General features: G+C 41.3%; 1 protein-coding gene across 3 annotated transcripts in view; it reads right to left on the reverse strand.

The window, feature by feature from the left end:
- LOC126175810 (sphingomyelin phosphodiesterase 4) overlaps positions 1-11,707 on the reverse strand; it is a 181,159-nt gene extending 169,452 nt beyond the window's left edge. For all 3 annotated transcript variants that reach the window (XM_049922811.1, XM_049922803.1, XM_049922819.1), the window contains exons 1-2: positions 11,516-11,707; positions 11,135-11,434 (exon numbers count right to left, since the gene is read on the reverse strand). In XM_049922811.1, coding sequence (XP_049778768.1) covers positions 11,135-11,434; positions 11,516-11,539 — 324 coding nt within the window. In that variant the 5' untranslated portion in view covers positions 11,540-11,707. The remainder of the gene's footprint in view (positions 1-11,134; positions 11,435-11,515) is intronic.
- Between the last annotated feature and the right edge of the window lie 10,058 nt (positions 11,708-21,765).

Raw genomic sequence — 21,765 nt, forward strand, 5'->3', positions numbered from 1 at the left:
CCCCTGGCAAACCTCTGACACTGGCCAGTAATCCATCTCCGTACAGTGCTAGCATTGTGATCTATCTCAGAAATATCAATGGCCGAGAGTTGCCTACTGCATTCATCTCTAAGCAAAGAGAAATTAGTCTCAGATTGAGGAGGCGGCACTTGCAATCATATATGGAGCGAAAATGTTGCATATTTTCTTGTACAGAATTAAATGCCACCTCCTTACAGACAATAAGCCACTCATCTCATTGTTTGCTTTGGTCCAAGCTCCCTAACAGAATCTCACAGCTTTTACAGTGCTGCATCTTGTTTCTGAGTAATTATTGCTACGACATTCATTACATGCCCATCTCACAGCAAGCAAATGCGGAAGCTTTGTCATGGTTAACAGTGGGTCCTGACATTAACTTTGACAAGGAGGCAATCAGTTTTGCAGTGGACCAGAACTTTCAGCATACTCTCAACAAATTTCCTTTGACAGAACAGGAAGTCACAGCAGTTACAATTGAAGATCCATTATTATGCAGAGTAATTCCAGAAGTCCATCATGGATGACCGCAATGTTTTACCATGGGGTCAGACCAAGCACTCCAGATGTATTTCACACTTCATGATAGCATCAACATTGTAGAAGATATCCTACTGTTAGCTACAGAAGATTGGGACTGCCATATAGTAATTGTACCATCGTTGTAAGAACACATTCTGCAGGAGATACACTCCAAGCAGAGATGTCACACATGAAAGCGATGTTTCTATTGGTAATAATTAATCACACTATCAAGCAGTGTGCCCACAACAAGACAGCTATGCTACAAAAATGTTCTCCATGGCCCATGTTACAGCACATGTGGACTTCACTGGTCCCTTCTCAGAGGTCAATTGGCACCTATACCATAAGTAGCACAAGTCAAATAATGGAAAATCTAGGATGGAATGTAACAATATTAGAGAAGGAAAGTTGCTTCTCATCATATAGTGGAGATGCTGAGTCGCAGATAGGCACAACAAAAAGATTCACACAATTATAGCTTTCGGCCATTCAGGCCTCTGTAAACAACACACACACACACACACACACACACACAAACGCGACTCGCACAAACGACTGCAGTCTCAGGCAACTGAAACCACATAAGAGGCACAAGTGTTGCACACGTTGGGCAGTACCTCTGAAGTCTTAGCTTTTCTGGTTCAACCACACTGACTTTGTAGTCAATTGCATCCTAACATAAGGCAGAGTCTTGTTCACTAAGCCTATGCTCATTTTGTATACGCGTTCAAGTCTTTGCACTATCGCAGTCTTACAGTTTCCCTGTTGGTCCCTGATGAGGCCTCCTAATACACTGCTCACAGGTTAGTTTGACAGCAACATTTTTTGCAGGTGTCACATGTCGTATTCCACGCATTTCCCAAAGTATTTTTCATCGATGTTATCATCTTGCTAACTGAGACGTAACGGCCTGCACCAAAATGCAGCAGGAAAATGGTTTGATTTATGAAGTTTTCTTGTTGTGATTGATCAATCAACAGTGTTTATTGTTTCTTTTAAAGTCATTAAGTGAGTTGACCATTTTATTTCATATCTACTACAGTGGAAAATGGTTTGTGATATGTTCATTAAGATTTCGCTGGACATCTCACTTCGGAGTTGGAAAATACTGAAATGTAACTTCCACACAGACAATGGGGCACAGGAAAATAAATATGTATCAAAGGACATAACAGACAATAGGAATTGAAGTGTTGTACCTCACATTCCTGTTGGAGTCCAGCCAGTAAGCACACAAGACCACTGTTCAAGGCACATGAAGCTGAATAGGCCAGTCATCTAAATACTGCAAGACGGGACAGTTTAATTGGCAGCAAACCCAAAAACTAATATGAGGTACAAAACTACTTTAACAGCTCATCACTAAAATCATTCACGGTTGCCACAAGTTTCCCCAAGTGAAATACCTTGATATTTCCCCGATTTCCAGACAAGTCTTATGTAAGCAAAAATCTTAAGTACTAACATCAACATCCTCTGTAAAGAGTTGTTTTTAGACGGAGAAAGCAAGCCAAATGGTACATGTGTTTCATTAAGACCACTGATGTTATTTTATTCCAATAGAATTAAATGCATCTGGTGATAAAAATGCGCACTTCCTTGGAGTCGCAAGACAGATTTAAAATACCTTCACTGATTTCAGAAACAACCTTTGAAAAAAGTAAGCCTCTTGAAAGAAGCACATAAGGTGGGGAAGAACTGCGTAAACCAACACTGTACGCGACCGCTAATAAAATTTGCTTCTATTATGTTCGTTATTGTTGGTTATTACCCACTGAGTTATATCTATTATTTTACAGGTATTTTGGGATTTTCTTTTGAGAAATGTATGAGTATAGAGCGTACAAACTGCCTGCGACTGACTATTTTCTTATTCTTATTGTTCATACTTTCTAACACAAACTACTTTTTAAGTGCCAACATATACTAGAACAAATAAAATTTCTATAAAACACCACACTACACAACATACTTACAGTGAGACAGTTGCAATTCCTTGAGTCCAGAGCCCATGGCCACTGGCCTGCTGAAGAGGACCGCAGACCTGTGTCCATGGATAAAGCATGAAAATCTGCTGCATTACATCACACACAAACTGAGCTGGCCTTTGGGCAGATTGTTGTTGTTGTGGTCTTCAGTCTTGAGACTGGTTTGATGCAGCTCTCTATGCTAATCTATCCTGTGCAAGCTCCTTCATCTCCCAGTACCTACTGCAACCTACATCCTTCTGAATCTGCTTAGTGCATTCATCTCTTGGTCTTCCTCTATGATTTTTACCCTCCACGCTGCCCTCCAATGCTAAATTTGTGATCCCTTGATGCCTCAGGACATGTCCTACCAACCGATCCCTTCTTCTAGTCAAGTTGTGCCACAAACTTCTCTTCTCCCCAATCCTATTCAATACCTCCTCATTAGTTACGGGATCTACCCACCTAATCTTCAACGTTCTTCTGTAGCACCACATTTCAAAAGCTTCTATTCTCTTCTTGTCCAAACTATTTATTGTCCATGTTTCACTTCCATACATGGCCACACTCCATACAAATACTTTCAGAAACGACTTCCTGACCCTTAAATCTATACTCGATGTTAACAAATTTCTCGTCTTCAGAAACGCTTTCCTTGCCATTGCCAGTCTACATTTTATATCCTCTCTACTTCGACCATCATCAGTTATTTTGCTCTCCAAATAGCAAAACTCCTTTACTACTTTAAGTGTCTCATTTCCTAATCTAATTCCCTCACCATCACCCGACTTAATTCGACTACATTCCATTATCCTTGTTTTGCTTTTGTTGATGATCATCTTATATCCTCCTTTCAAGACACTGTCCATTCCATTCCATTCAACTGCTCTTCCAAGTCCTTTACTGTCTCTGACAGAATTACAATGTCAACAGCGAACCTCAAAGTTTTTATTTCTTCTCCCTGGATTTTAATACCTACTCCAAATTTTTCTTTTGTTTCCTTTACTGCTTGCTCAATATACAGGTAGGTGGGTGGTTAGTGTTTAACGTCCCGTCGACAACGAGGTCATTAGAGACGGAGCGCAAGCTCGGGTTAGGGAAGGATCGGGAAGGAAATTGGCCATGCCCTTTCAAAGGAACCATCCCGGCATTTGCCTGAAACGATTTAGGGAAATCACGGAAAACCTAAATCAGGATGGTAGGAGACGGGATTGAACCGTCGTCCTCCCGAATGCGAGTCCAGTGTGCTAACCACTGCGCCACCTCGCTCGGTGCTTAATATACAGATTGAATAACATCGGGGAGAGGCTACAACCCTGTCTCACTCCCTTCCCAACCACTGCTTCCCTTTCATGTCCCTCGACTCCTATAACTGCCATCTGGTTTCTGTACAAATTGTAAATAGCCTTTCGCTCCCTGTATTTTACCCCTGCCACCTTTAGAATTTGAAAGAGAGTATTCCAGTCAACATTGTCAAAAGCTTTCTCTAAGTCTACAAATTCTAGAAATTTAAGTTTGCATTTCCTTAATCTTTCTTCTAAGACAAGTCGTAAGGTCAGTATTGCCTCACGTGTTCCAACATTTCTACGGAATCCAAACTGATCTTCCCCGAGGTCAGCTTCTACCAGTTTTTCCATTCGTCTGTAAATAATTCGTGTTAGTATTTTGCAGCTGTGACTTATTAAACTGATAGTTCGGTAATTTTCACATCTGTCAACACCTGCTTTCTTTGGGATTGGAATTATTATATTCTTCTTGAAGTCTGAGGGTATTTAGTCTGTCTCGCACATCTTGCTCACCAGATGGTAGAGTTTTGTCAGGACTGGCTCTCCAAAGGCCGTCAGTAGTTCTGATGGAATGTTGTCTACTCCCGGGGCCTTGTTTCGACTCAGGTCTTTCAGTGCTCTGTCAAACTCTTCACGCAGTATTGTATCTCCCATTTCATCTTCATCTACATCCTCTTCCATTTCCATAATATTGTCCTCAAGTACATCACCCTTGTATAGACCCTCTATATACTCCTTCCACCTTTCTGCTTTCCCCTCTTTTCTTAGAACTGGGTTTCCATCTGAGCTCTTGATATTCATACAAGTGGCTCTCTTTTCTCCAAAGGTCTCTCTAATTTTCCTGTAGGCTGTATCTATCTTACCCCTAGTGAGATAAGCCTCTACATCCTTACATTTGTCCTCTAGCCATGCCTGCTTAGCCATTTTGCAGTTCCTGTTGATCTCATTTTTTAGACGTTTATATTCCTTTTAGCCTGCTTCATTTACTGCATTTTTATATTTTCTCCTTTCATCAATTAAATTCAATATTTTTTCCATTACCCAAGGATATCTACTAGCCCTCATCTTTTTGCCTACTTGATCCTCTGCTGCCTTCACTACTTCATCCCTCAAAGCTACCCATTCTTCTTCTACTGTATTTCTTTCCCCCATTCCTGTCAATTGTTCCCTTATGCTCTCCCTAAAACTGTACAACCTCTGGTTCTTTCAGTTTATCCAGGTCCCATCTCCTTAAATTCCCACCTTTTTGGGCAGATTGGTGAGGCTAAATTCGACGAGCGGTGCCTGCACATAAGTGGGACCTAAATGGCTTTAGATTGGCAGGCCCGATCCATTACAGATACCCTCAGAAATGGCCTGCAGTTTTGGCCCCTCACGGAAATCCACTCATGTGGCCAGCTATTCAAGAGCCACAGAGAGCATGTAGATGAAATGAGACCATGGTGATCAATCCATGCAACAGATAACTTGTACAAATACTCTGCGAATTAATAATAACGAGGACAGGTAGCAATTCACCATGAATATGGTTGCTGAGCCGCAAACAAGCACATAGAAAAGACAATCGCACTCTCACAACTAAATTTTCAGCCATAGCGCTTGTCAGAAAACGAGAGTGTGTGTGCGCGCGCACGCACACGCACACACACACACACACACACACACACACACACACACACACACACACACACACAAAGTCATGGACACACGACCACCGCCTCTGGCCATTGCGTCTACAGTCTCACAATCAGATCCAAACAAACCACTCCTCGTGTCTCCCTGCCTCTCATCAGCAGCTGCTAGGCTAGCACCAAGAAGTAGTGGCAGCACTGACTGCAAGCTGAGGGGAGTGGCAGGAAGGGGAGAAGCAGTAGAAATGAGTGAGTAGGGAAATGGCACCTGTAACTCAGCTACACCAAGCCAGCAACGATGCACGACACCTCAGTAAACAAACCATTTCATCTTAGACAAAAATGAAATTTTTCCAGTGTTTTTTTTTTTTTCAAATTTCCCTGATGTGATTGAAATTCCATGATATTCCCTGATTTTCAGAACCTGTGGCAACCCTGTCATTTCAAGTAACCCAGACAGGACTACTCAATAATCGTAGCTTCACCTCACTGATTGATAACCTGTCACATGCCAAATAGAAATGAAAAGATCTGTCAATTGATTATATAATCTACACTGCTTAAAAATCTCTCTTCACAATGCAAGGCATCTTAAATACAAATTATGTGCTGTTACATGCTCTTTATGAAACAAAGATATTACATGAAACAATTGCCAATCAGCTCTGATCAACAGAGTATCATCAAGATACTTCAGAAATTGAACGGGCACACTCAAAAGGTACAAAACTAATTCTTTTTGCTGTAGGTGCAAACTGATAGAAGAAAGTGTGGCAGTTTACACGTACAACTCTCTTAGGTTGCAGTAAGTAAGTGAACACAAAATTTATAATGTGGCTACGAAGATTTTGCAACTGAGTCCTTTCACAAAAAGTTCTAGGTTTGCTTGCTGTGTCAAGTTCTGATAAAATTTCAAGCTTTCAATAACAGCCTCCAACATCTTTATGCGGGGCTAAAACTGACTGTCTTGACTGGCAAGGCTCCCACTTTATATCCACAGGACAGCATCTGATTGGCTGAATTAAGTCACGGTCAACTCAGAAATGGCTTGTTCCCAGGTGGCACTCTACATCCAAATAAGTTGTTTCTGCTCTCTATCTAGCTTGCTTGCAGCGCCAGCCCTCACATCAGGCGGTAAACCACAAGAAGTCTTCCTATGTGCTTTTTCTTTATGAAGTGCAGGCTTCTACGCATTCCTAAGTGCAAAGGCCACGTCCCTATTGAAGTTGTTTTAACAAAGTCTAATTTAAACTGCTTCCCCGTTCAGAGTCCCAATAGATCGATGCACGACCAAGTATTCTTGCTTGTTCAAACACAAATCTTGTGCTTATCTAACGGGCTATGCTCTGCCACTGCTGATTTATCCAAATAACTGTATTTAAGGTGACACATGCTGGACGCAGGGTTCAGCAACAGTGTGTTCAAATCGGCCGACATAATTTTTGGCACACTCTTAAGAAGTGTTATAAATCCTTGGCATTCTCAGGTGGAGATTATCCTGGGACTGGTTGCAAGATCTCTCTAATTTTTCTAGGTGGCTGGAAGATTGGTCTGATCCCTTGCCTGTTTAGGACTCTACCTATCTTGGTAGTTATTGTACCATAGAATGAAAGCCACGCTATGTGTTGGTCCTCTTGGCTTGTTTGAACAGCATTGCATCTTGGTTTACTTGGCAGCTTTGATCCAGTATCACTGACAGAATACCCATTGTTTCTGAACACCATCGTAAGATGACTGATCTCAGAGCCTACGTGGTCATTGTCCAAAATAGTCCTTGGCTCTGAACTAAGGTGTTCAGCACAGCTCTATTCTGGATGGTGAAAGCTACATCCGTTGAGATCCAGATCTGTATGCGTTCATTTCCTGTACATCCATCTGATTTCCGTTCAACAGACGCAGCTTTCTCCACCTTCACTGCAGGTTCGCTGGAGAGCTTCTATAAAGTTTGGGAGTTAGGAGACAAGGTACTGCTATAATTAACCATCACTGACATCACATTAAAAATTTACAAATGTTTCTTCTCATAATGCAGATGAGGATAGGGTCCAATGAAGACATGGTCAGACTTGATGTGCTCTCCCTGTTTACAAACGTACCAGCAGATGAGTCATTAAAAGCGTTATATTTTGAAATCATTTCAGTAAACTTTGAGGTCCCCTTATTTATTGTACAATGGAAATTACTAACAACTGATGGAACAGCCATGGTTCAGCACTGTCACCTGCCATAGCTAACTTTTTCATGGAAGATTTTGAAAAACAAGTGCTCCCTTCCAGCCTTCTGCTTCTTCAAATATGATGATGATGATACATTTTTAATCTAGCTGCATGGCCTGAGGTGCTGCAGCAGTTCACTGACAGCTTGAATGGGACATACCCTAGCAAGATTTACAGTGGAGGTGGAGGACAGGAAGTTACCTTTCTTAGATATGTGTGCTGAACAGAAATAAGATGGATGACAAGGCCATTCTACATTTAAAAAAACTGGCACCTACAGATCTGTATCTCAATGGGCATAGCTTTCACCATCCAACTCAGATGAGCGCTATGCTGAACACATTAGCTAACACAGTCAGGACTAACAAGTGCCACATTGGCTCTTGAGATAAATCATCTAACAACGGTGTTTAGAAGCTACGTGTAATCTGCCACTGATCACACTGTCAAGGAAACGAAGACGTGATGCCATTTAAACAAGCCAAGAGGACCAACAAATAGTGTGGCTCCCATTCTGTGGTGCTAAAACTACCAATACAAGTAGACTCCTAAACAGGAAAGGAATCAGACCAGTCTTCCAGTTACCAACAAAAATTAAAGAAATGTTGCGACCAATCAAGGATAATCTCGGCCTGACAGCACCGGGGATTTGTAACATTTCTTGCGAGTGTGGCGAAAATTATGTGGGTGTCTGTGTGGACTGTTACCAATTGCTGTCTCGAGCATCAGTGTCACTTTAAATACAGGTATTTGCATAGTTCAGTAGCAGCAAAGTACGGCCTGTTAAATAAGCACAGGACTGTGTTTGGACAAAGGAGAATACTTGCTCAGCTACTGGGACTGTGATCAGGGAAGCAGTTAAAAGACTTTGTGAAAACAGTGTCAATAGAAACACTGGCTGTACATTTAGCAATCCATGGAAGCATGCACTCAAAGGAAAAGCACAGAGGAAGGCTTCTCACAGTTCACCGCCTGATCTGAGGGATGGTGCTGCAAGCAACACTGGATAAAGAGACCAAAAAGAATATATGGACATAGAGACTGCTACCTCAGTACACGATATTCCCAGTGTTGACATCACAACATAACACAGCCAATCAGATGCCATCCTGTGCGTATAAAAATGGGAGCCTTTCCTCTCCACCTTAGTCATTTTTACCCCGAATGATGATGACAGAGGTAATAATTGAAAGCTTGGAATTTTATCAGAATTGGACACAGCAAGTAAACTGAGAACTTTTTATGAAAAATTTAGAATGTTTTGCATCCAAAGTACAGCTATAAACACAGCCCTGCTTTATTATAACATTTTACTGCACACAAAAAGGAAATATTACATACAAAATATTACACTACAAACAACAATGAAATGTTAATGCCAACTTTCTATCAAATAAAGAAACTTAAGACAGATTTGTTACTGCCTGGTTTAATTTAATTTCTGAGCTTATTTCGAACAATATTAGATTGCACAGATGATTATTAACCATCTGTTACTAGATCCTAAATATTATGAAACTGTAAAACCATGCTACAATAAATTGTGTGCGTGTGTGTGTGCGCGTGTGTGTGTGTGAGGGAGGGAGAGAGAGATCATGATGGTTAAACTCAACTTCATTACATGGAAAATAATTAATGCTAATATTTAAATTAACAACAGAGCAGAGGTAGGAACATCACCAAGAAACCATAGTGCATACAAAATTTAAATTATTTCTCAAACATACTTCTCCAACACCTTCAAGTCAGTAATGAGTGCGACAAAGAAAGAGACCTTATTCTGGTAAGGCTACTGGAAAATAATTAATGTTCATCTGAGCACTGAAATATTCTACAAGTTATACTGGTAAACACAATGTTCCTTCTTGTGTGTTTCATTGTTCTTAAGCTGTTTATGCTATGATGAGTTAGACTACTAGTTATAATTCCTCAAGAAAGGCAGTATCTACTCCTACACCACTCGAGCTTTCCTGACCAGCGGTCCCATAAGCATTCAAGAAACAGTTGAAGCTCTTATTTCAGAATTCAATTAACGAGTTCAATGAAAATGCTGAAAGCTATAATCTGCTCTGATACAATGAAGCAGATAGTTTTGAGCTACCAGTAGTTCTACACCTATCACAACCATTTTATAGCTGTCAGTAGAAACTTAGCAGTCACGGCTTTCCACAGTAAGAAGATAGATAGGCACTGACTGTATGTACATGGATTCAATGTAGTGCAGCACCTGAGAAAATAACTGAAGATTATGGGTAATGAAATAACAATTTTTAAATAATTCAATGCAAAAAAAAGTGCCATACAGCATTAATCACCTTGAAACCTCTGAACAAATTAAAAGTACATCAAAAAACAAACTTTACATGTTAAAACTTTAAAGAATATACTGACTACCACCATTCACAATTAGCATTACCCTGACGGATTGCGTAGTGATGATGTTCCATCCATCTTTTGATGGTCAGTAATACAATGAACTCTACCAAGAACATCCTCAACATCAGTCCATAAATGCCACAGACTCACTCACGCCAAAAACGCCCATACCATAAAATACTAGTTGATATTACAAACAACATACAACAAACAGTGATAAGGACAGCTCACAACTGACAGCTGTTACTACTAATTGTTGACCTTTATTCACCCAAGGATCATCTCGCAATGATATGGGAATTTTCACATGAACCAATAATGCAACATAAAATCCTTTACGAGAATAGAAGTGAACAGAAAAAAGGTAACAAAACACATAAACTACAAGGGCCTATTTCCAGAGCAAATGAGCATTTGGGGTATCACAGAACACTCACAAAATGTCACATCAAGCCAGACTAAGAAAGTAAAGATGGTTCCTCACAAAGCCAAATACAATTTGTCGTCCGAGCATTCAAATTTCACGCAATTTCTTGCGAGAGAAAAAAGACGATACATAGATGATGGTACTATATTCATACTTTAGATAACCTTGTGATTTGAAAGAATTTAAAATAGAAGAAAATAATGCGAATGAGGAAATAATAAGTTTTGAAATGAGGGAAATAAAAAGCTTTGAAATGCAGTTTGGTGGTTGGCCTGAACAGAATTTCAATCAATTGATGCTGTACTACAGATCTATAGCCTGGTGTTATGGCACTGGCTTTCAAAGTTTTACTCACCAATTCATTACTGTTACTGAAGAGGAAGACACAATTAAAAAGCCCAGACTCCTTTACACAAAACCTCACAGATTTTTAAAAAAATATACCAGTAAGTCTTCACACCATGTTTGAGTTACATTAATTTTTTACTTGAAAATTTGCATGTTTTCCAAAGCAGATACTTGTTAAATTCCTCACAGCACCATAGATTACATACTATACTCACAAAATGTAGGGTTAAATAAGTGTGACACCACATACTACCGCACTGCAACCACAGCATCCTGAGAAATTCTAACATTGCATCTTTCCGATAAACACACCATTTTTGCATAACGATAATTTACTTACTGGCAACCACGCGACTGGGAAATCGTATCGTAAGTAGTTGTCACTTATGAGTCTGTAGCACATGTGAAACAATGGCCCATAAGGCCGAAGGAAGTGGTAAATTATCTCATACTCATGCGGACTTTGATTCTTATAAATCGAATGCAGTCCCCATCCACAATGATCGGCTGAACCAAAAATACTTTCCAATATCAATGGATACACGATCTGCATTTCTTTGAAAGTACACTCGTTCATAATTCTAATTAGTTCTTCGCATCTCTGCTCCAATGGCAGTCCAAAGACAGTCTGAAGGCGTCCCTGTAAAGTATTAATAGTTTATAAGAGAATATTTTAATAAATTTACTCTGTAGACAACACTTTGAACTTATGTAAACTTACGTTTTCTCGAGTAATGTCCATCATACGCCCGCAAATTATGACACAATTTACTTGATCACAGTTTCCAGAAATGCGCAGTGGTACATATACATATGCTTGATTTCTTATGCAGCAATGTGCACAAGACCACTATTAAAATGCCTTTACATTTAAATTAGGCGCGCTCCACAACACTACTGTGTACAAGTGGAAGACATATTGCAATTCAAAGAACTTTATCCTGACTCTCGAAGAGAGCACAGTCGAACGAGTATCTGCACAGATTCCGTATTTGCCAAACCAACTTAATATATTCAAACGACCCTCAAGCAACAATAGCTGGATGATGATATCTCAAGGTGAGTTTCCACAGGCATGAATTTTTTACACGTGCATCCATTGACAGTACCACACTTGTGAATCAACTTCATGTGGAAACACCCCACTTCCACCCTATCATACTAACTTTTGCGTCAATTACGGAAGTTGGAAAACATGCTACTTTCATGCACGATGTCGCTTCTTCCACTATCGCATACGAGCATCAGACACTGCCAATAGTTAGATCATATTGTTCGTAATATATATTAATGACTTGCCATTCCATATTCATATTAGTTCTTTTTGCTGATGATACAACTATAATAGTCACATTCGATAAACAAGAATTACCCGAGGAAATTGTAAATAATGTCTTTCAGAATATTATTAGGTGGTACTCTGCAAATGGACTCCCACCAAATTTTGAGGAAACGCAATAAATACCACACAGTTCTGTACAGTCAATGGTAAATACAGACTTTGAAAAGAAGTCTGTTGCTAAGGCAGAATATTCAATATTTCTGGTTGTGGGCATTGGTGAGAAATTGAACTGGATGAAACACACTGATGATCTACTGGAACGCTTAGGTTCAGCTACTTATGCCATTACGGTTATTGCAAATTTTGGTGATAAACATATCATTAAATTAGCCCACTATGCCTGTATTCATTCTCTGCTTTCATATGGCATGTTTTAGGGTAAGTCATTATTAAGAGAAAAGGTATCCATTACACAAAAGCGTGTAATCGGAACAGCAGCAGGGCCACACCCAAGATCACCTAGAAGATATTTATTTAAGGAACTCTGAACATTCACAGTATCTTACTTATATTCACTTATGAAATTTATTAATAATCCACTTCAATACCAAAATAATCCAAAGTAATCCATCGAACTGCAGACCTATATCATTGACATCGGTTTGCAGTAGGGTTTTGGAGGATGTACTGTATTCAAACATTATGAATCACCTCAAAGGGAACGATCTATTGATACGTAATCAGCATGGTTTCAGAAAACATCGTTCTTGTGCAACGCAGCTAGCTCTTTATTCACACGAAGTAATGGCCGCTATCGACAGGGGATCTCAAGTTGATTCCGTATTTCTAGATTTCCGGAAAGCTTTTGACACCGTTCCTCACAAGCGACTTCTAATCAAGCTGCGGGCCTATGGGGTATCGTCTCAGTTCTGCGACTGGATTCGTGGTTTCCTGTCAGGAAGGTCGCAGTTCGTAGTCTGGGGTGCATTCAAGTTCTAAGGCCTCCGATTTTTTCTCTAATTAACTACTCACCCGAAATCGATGAAACTGGCGTTACTTCTTGACGTAATCGCCCTGCAGACGTACACATATTTCACAACGCTGGCGCCATGATTCCATGGCAGTGGCGAAGGCTTCTTTAGGAGTCTGTTTTGACCACTGGAAAATCGCTGAGGCAATAGCAGCACGGCTGGTGAATGTGCGGCCACGGAGAGTGTCTTTCATTGTTGGAAAAAGCCAAAAGTCACTAGGAGCCAGGTCAGGTGAGTAGGGAGCATAAGGAATCACTTCAAAGTCGCTATCACGAAGAACCTGTTGCGTAACGTTAGCTCGATGTGCGGGTGTGTTGTCTTGGTGAATCAGCACACGCGCAGCCCTTCCCGGACGTTTTTGTTGCAGTGCAGGAAGGAATTTGTTCTTCAAAACATTTTCGTAGGATGCACCTGTTACCGTAGTGCCCTTTGGAACGCAATGGGTAAGGATTACGCCCTCGCTGTCCCAGAACATGGACACCATCATTTTTTCAGCACTGGCGGTTACCCGAAATTGTTTTGGTGGCGGTGAATCTGTGTGCTTCCATTGAGCTGACTGGCGCTTTGTTTCTGGATTGAAAAATGGCATCCACGTCTCATCCATTGTCACAACCGACGAAAAGAAAGTCCCATTCATGCTGTGGTTGCGCGTCAACATTGCTTGGCAACATGCCACACGGGCAGCCATGTGGTCGTCCCTCAGCATTCGTGGCACCCACCTGTATGACACTTTTCGCATTTTCAGGTCGTCATGCAGGATTGTGTGCATAGAACCCACAGAAATGCCAACTCTGGAGGCGATCTGTTCAACAGTCATTCGGCGATCCCCCAAAACAATTCTTTCCACTTTCTCGGTCATGTCGTCAGACCGGCTTGTGCGAGCCCCCAGGTTGTTTCGGTTTGTTGTCACACAATGTTCTGCCTTCATTAAACTGTCGCACCCACGAACGCACTTTCGACACATCCATAACTCCATCACCACATGTCTCCTTCAACTGTTGATGAATTTCAATTGGTTTCACACCACGCAAATTCAGAAAACGAATAATTGCACGCTGTTCAAGTAAGGAAAACGTCGCCATTTTAAGTATTTAAAACAGTTCTCATTCTCGCCGGTGGCGGTAAAATTCAATCTGCCATACGGTGCTGCCATCTCTTGGACCTATTGACAATGAACGCGGCCTCATTTTAAAACAATGCGCATGTTTCTATCTCCTTCCAGTCCGGAGAAAAAAATTGGAGGCCTTAGAACTTGAATGCACCTCGTAATAGATGGCAAATTATCGAGTAAAACTGAAGTGATATCAGGTGTTCCCCAGGGAAGCGTCCTGGGACCTCTGCTGTCCCTGATCTATATAAATGACCTGGGTGACAATCTGAGCAGTTCTCTTAGGTTGTTCGCAGATAATGCTGAAATTTACTGTCTAGTAAGGTCATCCAAAGACCAGTATCAGTTGCAAAGCGATTTAGAAAAGATTGCTGTATGGTGTGGCACATGGCAGTTGACGCTAAATAACGAAAAGTGTGAGGTGGTCCACATGAGTTCCAAAAGAAATCCGTTGGAATTCGATTACTCGATAAATAGTACAGTTCTCAAGGCTGTCAATTCAACTAAGGACCTGGGTGTTAAAGTTACGAACAAATTCAGTTGGAAAGACCACATAAATAATATTGAGGGGAAGGCGAGGCAAAGGTTGTGTTTCACTGGCAGGACACTTAGAAGATGCAACAAGTCCACTAAAGAGACAGCTTACACTACACTCGTTCGTCCTCTGTTAGAATATTGCTCTGCAGTGTGGGATCCTTACCAGGTGGGATTGACGGAGGACATCGAAAGGGTGCAAAAAAGGCAGCTCGTTTTGTATTATCACGTAATAGGGGAGAGAGTGTGGCAGATATGATACGCGAGTTGAGATGGAAGTCATTAAAGCGAGATCTATTTCCGAAATTTCAGTCACCAACTTTCTCTTCCGAATGCGAAAATATTTAGATGAGCCCAACCTACATAGGTAGGAATGAACATCAAAATAAAATAAGAGAAATCAGAGCTCGAGCAGAAAGGTTTATGTGTTCGTTTTTCCCGCGCGCTGTTCGGGAGTGGAATGGTAGAGAGATAGTATGATTGTGGTTCGATGAACCCTCTGCCGAGCACTTAAATGTGAATTGCAGAGTAATCATGTAGATGTAGAATACTAAAGTGCATAGCTACAAAACTAGAAGAAAGGATAGTCATAACTATTCTGCGCTAAATCTAAATATGGTACGGGTTCACACACACGCATCTAATATGGCGAGCCCTGCAGCTAGGCAGATGCCCGTTCATGAAGCTCTCGCTAAGGTAAGTGATTAATACTGAAATAAGAGTTCATCTAGTTAATACTACACTTTAGACTAGTGCATTTACTTCTCTATGTTATCTATAGAAGGTTTCGCTTTTCTGAGTGTATTTAGATCGAAAAGTAAAGGATTTCGTAAAGCCTGGTAGTCGTTAGTTTTGTTTACGTTTTAGACGTAAATTTCGTGTGAGTGAAGATCATTATTTTTGACTAGACTTAGCTGTTCAAAGTTAAATTATTTCGTCTCTGTTATACATAATTTAGATAGTTAACTAAAACTTTGGAGGGCAAGTTTAAAAGTTTGTTCACATTAGCTTTTAGTTTCGTATTAGTACAGGTTGCGAAACTTCAGTGCTCTTGCATCAAGTTACTCTCTGCTTGTGCATAAATTTTTCGATCTAACCATGCATGACAAATGTGGTGGTTGCCATAGAAATCTTAAGGAGTGGGTGTTCTGTGAAGACTGTACGTATGGTTTCATTGGGGAGGAATGTAGCGACGAGGAAACTGAGGTAGATAATGAGGCTCTTCCATGGCAATGCAGCTTATGGAAAAGGACAGGAAAATCGCTGAACAGAAGGCAAAAATTTGTACCCTTAAAGCTGAATTAAAAAATTCGAATTTGTAATTGTGTAGGCTAAGGGAGGAAAAAGAGACGGCTTGCTGGGAAAAGATAGCAAGCAAATGGCAAACAGGGAAAACGTTGAAAAAACTTTCGAAATACAGTTAGTAAATCAGTTTTACTTCTCTTCTGAAGTAGTGGAGGAAGGGTCTCATCCAGATGCAATTAAATGTAGGTTGAAGCAGAATATTAGCTTAAACAAAAAGACAGGTGGGGATAAAATCAGAATAGGAAAAGAAGAATTCTGCTTCTAGGTAGCAGTCATGGGAGCGGTGTAGGCATCAGCTTCAGGAGAAATTAGGTGCAGGGTACCAGGTCACAAGTTTTGTGAAATCAAGTGCTAGCCTTAGCCAAGTGACAGAAAAATTGTCAGCTATACAGGGACTTCGAGAAGGAACATCAGGTAATTTTGGTGGGGTAGCATGAAACAGCCTGGCTATAAATCCAAGATATACACTCCTGGAAATTGAAATAAGAACACCGTGAATTCATTGTCCCAGGAAGGGGAAACTTTATTGACACATTCCTGGGGTCAGATACATCACATGATCACACTGACAGAACCACAGGCACATAGACACAGGCAACAGAGCATGCACAATGTCGGCACTAGTACACTGTATATCCACCTTTCGCAGCAATGCAGGCTGCTATTCTCCCATGGAGACGATCGTAGAGATGCTGGATGTAGTCCTGTGGAACGGCTTGCCATGCCATTTCCACCTGGCGCCTCAGTTGGACCAGCGTTCGTGCTGGACGTGCAGACCGCGTGAGACGACGCTTCATCCAGTCCCAAACATGCTCAATGGGGGACAGATCCGGAGATCTTGCTGGCCAGGGTAGTTGACTTACACCTTCTAGAGCACGTTGGGTGGCACGGGATACATGCGGACGTGCATTGTCCTGTTGGAACAGCAAGTTCCCTTGCCAGTCTAGGAATGGTAGAACGATGGGTTCGATGACGGTTTGGATGTACCGTGCACTATTCAGTGTCCCCTCGACGATCACCAGTGGTGTACGGCCAGTGTAGGAGATCGCTCCCCACACCATGATGCCGGGTGTTGGCCCTGTGTGCCTCGGTCGTATGCAGTCCTGATTGTGGCGCTCACCTGCACGGCGCCAAACACGCATACGACCATCATTGGCACCAAGGCAGAAGCGACTCTCATCGCTGAAGACGACACGTCTCCATTCGTCCCTCCATTCACGCCTGTCGCGACACCACTGGAGGCGGGCTGCACGATGTTGGGGCGTGAGCGGAAGACGGCCTAACGGTGTGCGGGACCGTAGCCCAGCTTCATGGGAGACGGTTGCGAATGGTCCTCGCCGATACCCCAGGAGCAACAGTGTCCCTAATTTGCTGGGAAGTGGCGGTGCGGTCCCCTACGGCACTACGTAGGATCCTACGGTCTTGGCGTGCATCCGTGCGTCGCTGCGGTCCGGTCCCAGGTCGACGGGCACGTGCACCTTCGGCCGACCACTGGCGACAACATCGATGTACTGTGGAGACCTCACGCCCCACGTGTTGAGCAATTCGGCGGCACGTCCACCCGGCCTCCCGCATGCCCACTATACGCCCTCGCTCAAAGTCCGTCAACTGCACATACGGTTCACGTCCACGCTGTCGCGGCATGCTACCAGTGTTAAAGACTGCGATGGAGCTCCGTATGCCACGGCAAACTGGCTGACACTGACGGCGGCGGTGCACAAATGCTGCGCAGCTAGCGCCATTCGACGGCCAACACCGCGGTTCCTGGTGTGTCCACTGTGCCGTGCGTGTGATCATTGCTTGTACAGCCCTCTCGCAGTGTCCGGAGCAAGTATGGTGGGTCTGACACACCGGTGTCAATGTGTTCTTTTTTCCATTTCCAGGAGTGTATTATCAGGAGTGAGCTGGTTAAAATAGGAGCAGAAATGGGGCACACAAATGTGGGGTCTGTGGAGGTATTTCAGCACCATGATCGGACCAGGGTAAACACAACTGTAAGGATGTTAAAACTGAGGTGAATAGGATGCTCCAGTCACCGGCAAAATCTCAAATAAGTGTTGTTCCAGTTGATGTTATTGGTAGGTGGGGACATGCTACACATGGCCTGAACCTAAGTAGGGAGGGGAAAGATAAGTTAGCTTCTCTATTAGCAGGTACTGTAAGGGGGCCACAACCTCACAAGAAATGATCCCTGTGGTTAATGGGACCAGGCAGACAGTTTTTTAGGTTAAAGCCAAAATTCAGACAGACAACAATCAAGAAAAATAGAATAAAAGAAGATGGTCTGAAAAAGAAGAATGAGATTCATATACTTTGTCTGTCTGAACACCATGTAACTGTGGAGATCGAAAGTTTCAGTATAAATGGGCAGATCTAGTGCAGATAAAGGAGAAGTTGCCATTTACACAAAACAAGGGCATAAATACAAAACTGTAGAAGTAAGCAAATTTTTTGTCGATCAGCACTTTGAAGTTTGTACATGTGAACTACAACGACATAATGTAGTGATGGTATTGGCAGTAGTGTACAGGTCCCCATTAGGAGATTGGGAGCCATTCGTAAAAAAGTTTGACTCCCTGTTATGGCGTCTGTCAGCCAAAAAGAAGTTATTAACCTGCGGTGATTTCAATGTAAACTTTCTAAGCAATTCTGATAGGAAAGATGAACTAGAAGTGTTATTAATGACCTATAACTTAGAATCAGTGATAAATTCCCTTCACATATACCTCAAGACAGTAGCATTCTAATAAATAATGTATTTGTACAGCAAGAGGATGTAAGATCAACACATGCTTTCCCTGTGATAACTGGATTATCAGACCATGATGCACAATTTATTAACTTACAAAACCTAGCACAGCTTACAATTCAGAGAGTTCAGAGATCACTAAGTAAAAATGTAAGGTTGCTCAAACTGGTACTATAGAGCACTTCAGAGGAAGTTTAAGAAATGTTAATTGGGGATATATTCAGGGTTGTAAACTGATCGTGACCGGGTCAAATATCTCACGAAATAAGCGTCAAACGAAAAAACTAAAGAGAAAGAAACTTGTCTAGCTTGAAGGGGGAAACCAGATGGCGCTATGGTTAGCCGCTAGATGGCGCTGCCATAGGTCAAACGGATATCAAATGCGTTTTTTAAAAGTAGGAACCCCCATTTTATTACATATTTGTGTAGTACGTAAAGAAATATAAATGTTTTAGTTGGGCCACTTTTTTCGCTTTGTGATAGATGGCGCTGTAATAGTCACAAATGTATGGCTCACAATTTTAGACGAACACTTGGTAACAGGTAGGTTTTTAAATTAAAATACAGAACGTAGGTACGTTTGAACGTTTTATTTCGGTTGTTCCAATGTGATACATGTACCTTTGTGGTTATCATTTCTGAGAACGCATGCTGTTACAGCATGCAGTTACCTGTAAATGCAGTTACTTGTAAATACCACATTAATGCAATAAATGCTCAAACTGATGCCCGTCAATCTCAATGCATTTGGCAATATGTGTAACAACATTCCTCTCAACAACGAGTAGTTCGCCTTCAGTAATGTTTGCAGATGCACTGACAATGCGCGGACACATGTTTTCAGGTGTTGTTGGTGGATCACGATAGCAAATATCCTTCAACTTTCCCCACTGAAAGAAATTCGGGGACGTCAGACCCGGTGAACGTGCGGGCCATGATATGGTGCTTCGATGACCAATCTACCTGTCATGAAATATGTTATTCAATACCGCTTCACCCACTCATGAGCTATGTGCTGGACATCCATCATGATGGAAGTACATCGCCATTCTGTAATGCAGTGAAACATCTTGTAGTAACATTGGTAGAACATTACGTAGGAAATCATCATACATTGCACCATTTAGGTAGGCATCGATGAAATGGGGGCCAATTATCCTTCCTCCCATAATGCTGCACCATACATTAACCCGCCAAGGTCGCTGATGTTCCACTTGTCACAGCTATCGTGGATTTTCCGTTGCCCAATAGTGCATATTACGCTGTTGGTGAATGACGCTTCGGTGCTAAATAGAACGCATGCAAAAAATCTCGCAATTTCTCTTATGCTCAGTGGCAGAACTGTACACGACGTTCAAAGTCGTCGTCATGTAATTTCTGGTGCATAGAAATATGGTATGGGTGCAATCAATGTTGATGTAGCATTCTCAACACCGACTTTTTTGATATTTCCGATTCTCGCGCAATTTGTCTGCTATCGATATCCTTTCTTTCAGGAGTGCTAGTTCTGGAAGGTTCGCAGGAGAGCTTCTGTAAAGTTTGGAAGGTATGAGACAAGATACTAGCATAAGTAAAGCTGTGAGGATGGGGCGTGAGTTGTGCTTGGGTAGCTCAGTTGGTAGAGAACTTGCCCTTGAAAGGGAAAGGTCCTGAGTTCGAGTCTCGGTCCAGCACACGGTTTTAATCTGCCAGGAAGTTTCATCTTAGTCAGATTTATTTTCACCTAAGGAAAATCATTAAATAGTTGAGAAATAAATATTCTGCTGTAGTAGATGACATCTGCAACAGATATTAGAACAGTACACAGCAGTTACAGCTGATATTCTGGGTCTCATATGTAATGCATTACTAATTCATGGTATTTTCCCTGTTGTCAAGCCTCTCTACAAAAAGGAGACACCACAGACGTCAATAATTGCTGGCCAGTATCCTTGCTTACAGCATTTTCAAAAATTGCCAAGAAAGTAATGTACTCATGAATGGTTAGCCATCTCAGCAGTAATGGGATTATTAGTAAATCACAAACTGTATTTCAAAAATGCTGTTCCACAGAGACAGCAATATACAGTTTCACTGCCCATATCATAGAATCTTTACATAGGAATTTTCTGTGACTTACCCAGGGCATTTGACATGACATTATGTTACAGAAATTACAATTCTATGGTATAAATGGAACAGCACATGAGCAGTTTAAGTCATATCTACAGAACACGAAGCGAAAGGTTTCTTTGTAGGATTTAAACAATTTAAGGAAGTTTACCACTTCATCTAACTAGAGTGAAATTAAATTATGTGCTCCACAGGGTTAATCATCGGTCCACTTCTGTTCTTGATATATGTGTAAGACCTCCCTTCATATCTGAAATAAGAAGCTAAACTGACACTGTTTTCCAATGATACAAGCATGATTATCAATCCAGTAAAGGAAACTCCAATAGAAAATGATACAAATATGTTCGGGAAAGTTATTAATTCTTTTTCTGTGATTGGGCTTGCTCTGAACTTTGAGAAAAGAAAGTACATCCAACAGATATACCAATCATAAAAATACGGGAAAATCAATAATTAGTACGAATTTCAATTTTTCTGGTACCACCCTGAAAAGTGCGTATTATTAATTAAACAAAAATATCTATATTGACAATCTGTATTGAAAACATCCTCAACAGAAAGAAATTGAAATAAAATTGTGGTCCATACTGTCTTTTCTTGTTTCATGAGCTTTCTGCTGCAGTACCTTAAAAATGTGATATATATGTTTTGCAATGAGAGCCAGTTTCCACCAATTCAATAAGTTTAAGAAATTCTGTTGGGAAATATCTATTGGTAGTAACGCCATGGATGCACTCCATTACACCGCCTTCCTAAAGTCAATTTCTGCATGCACAAGCCAAAATCATTTTCTTAATTGATTTCTTTCTGGTTATCCCATCAAAATTAAAGAACATAAGTGTGAGTT

The sequence above is a fragment of the Schistocerca cancellata genome, chromosome 1 (genome assembly GCF_023864275.1).
Source record: "Schistocerca cancellata isolate TAMUIC-IGC-003103 chromosome 1, iqSchCanc2.1, whole genome shotgun sequence".
Classification (NCBI taxonomy): Eukaryota; Metazoa; Arthropoda; class Insecta; order Orthoptera; family Acrididae; genus Schistocerca; species Schistocerca cancellata.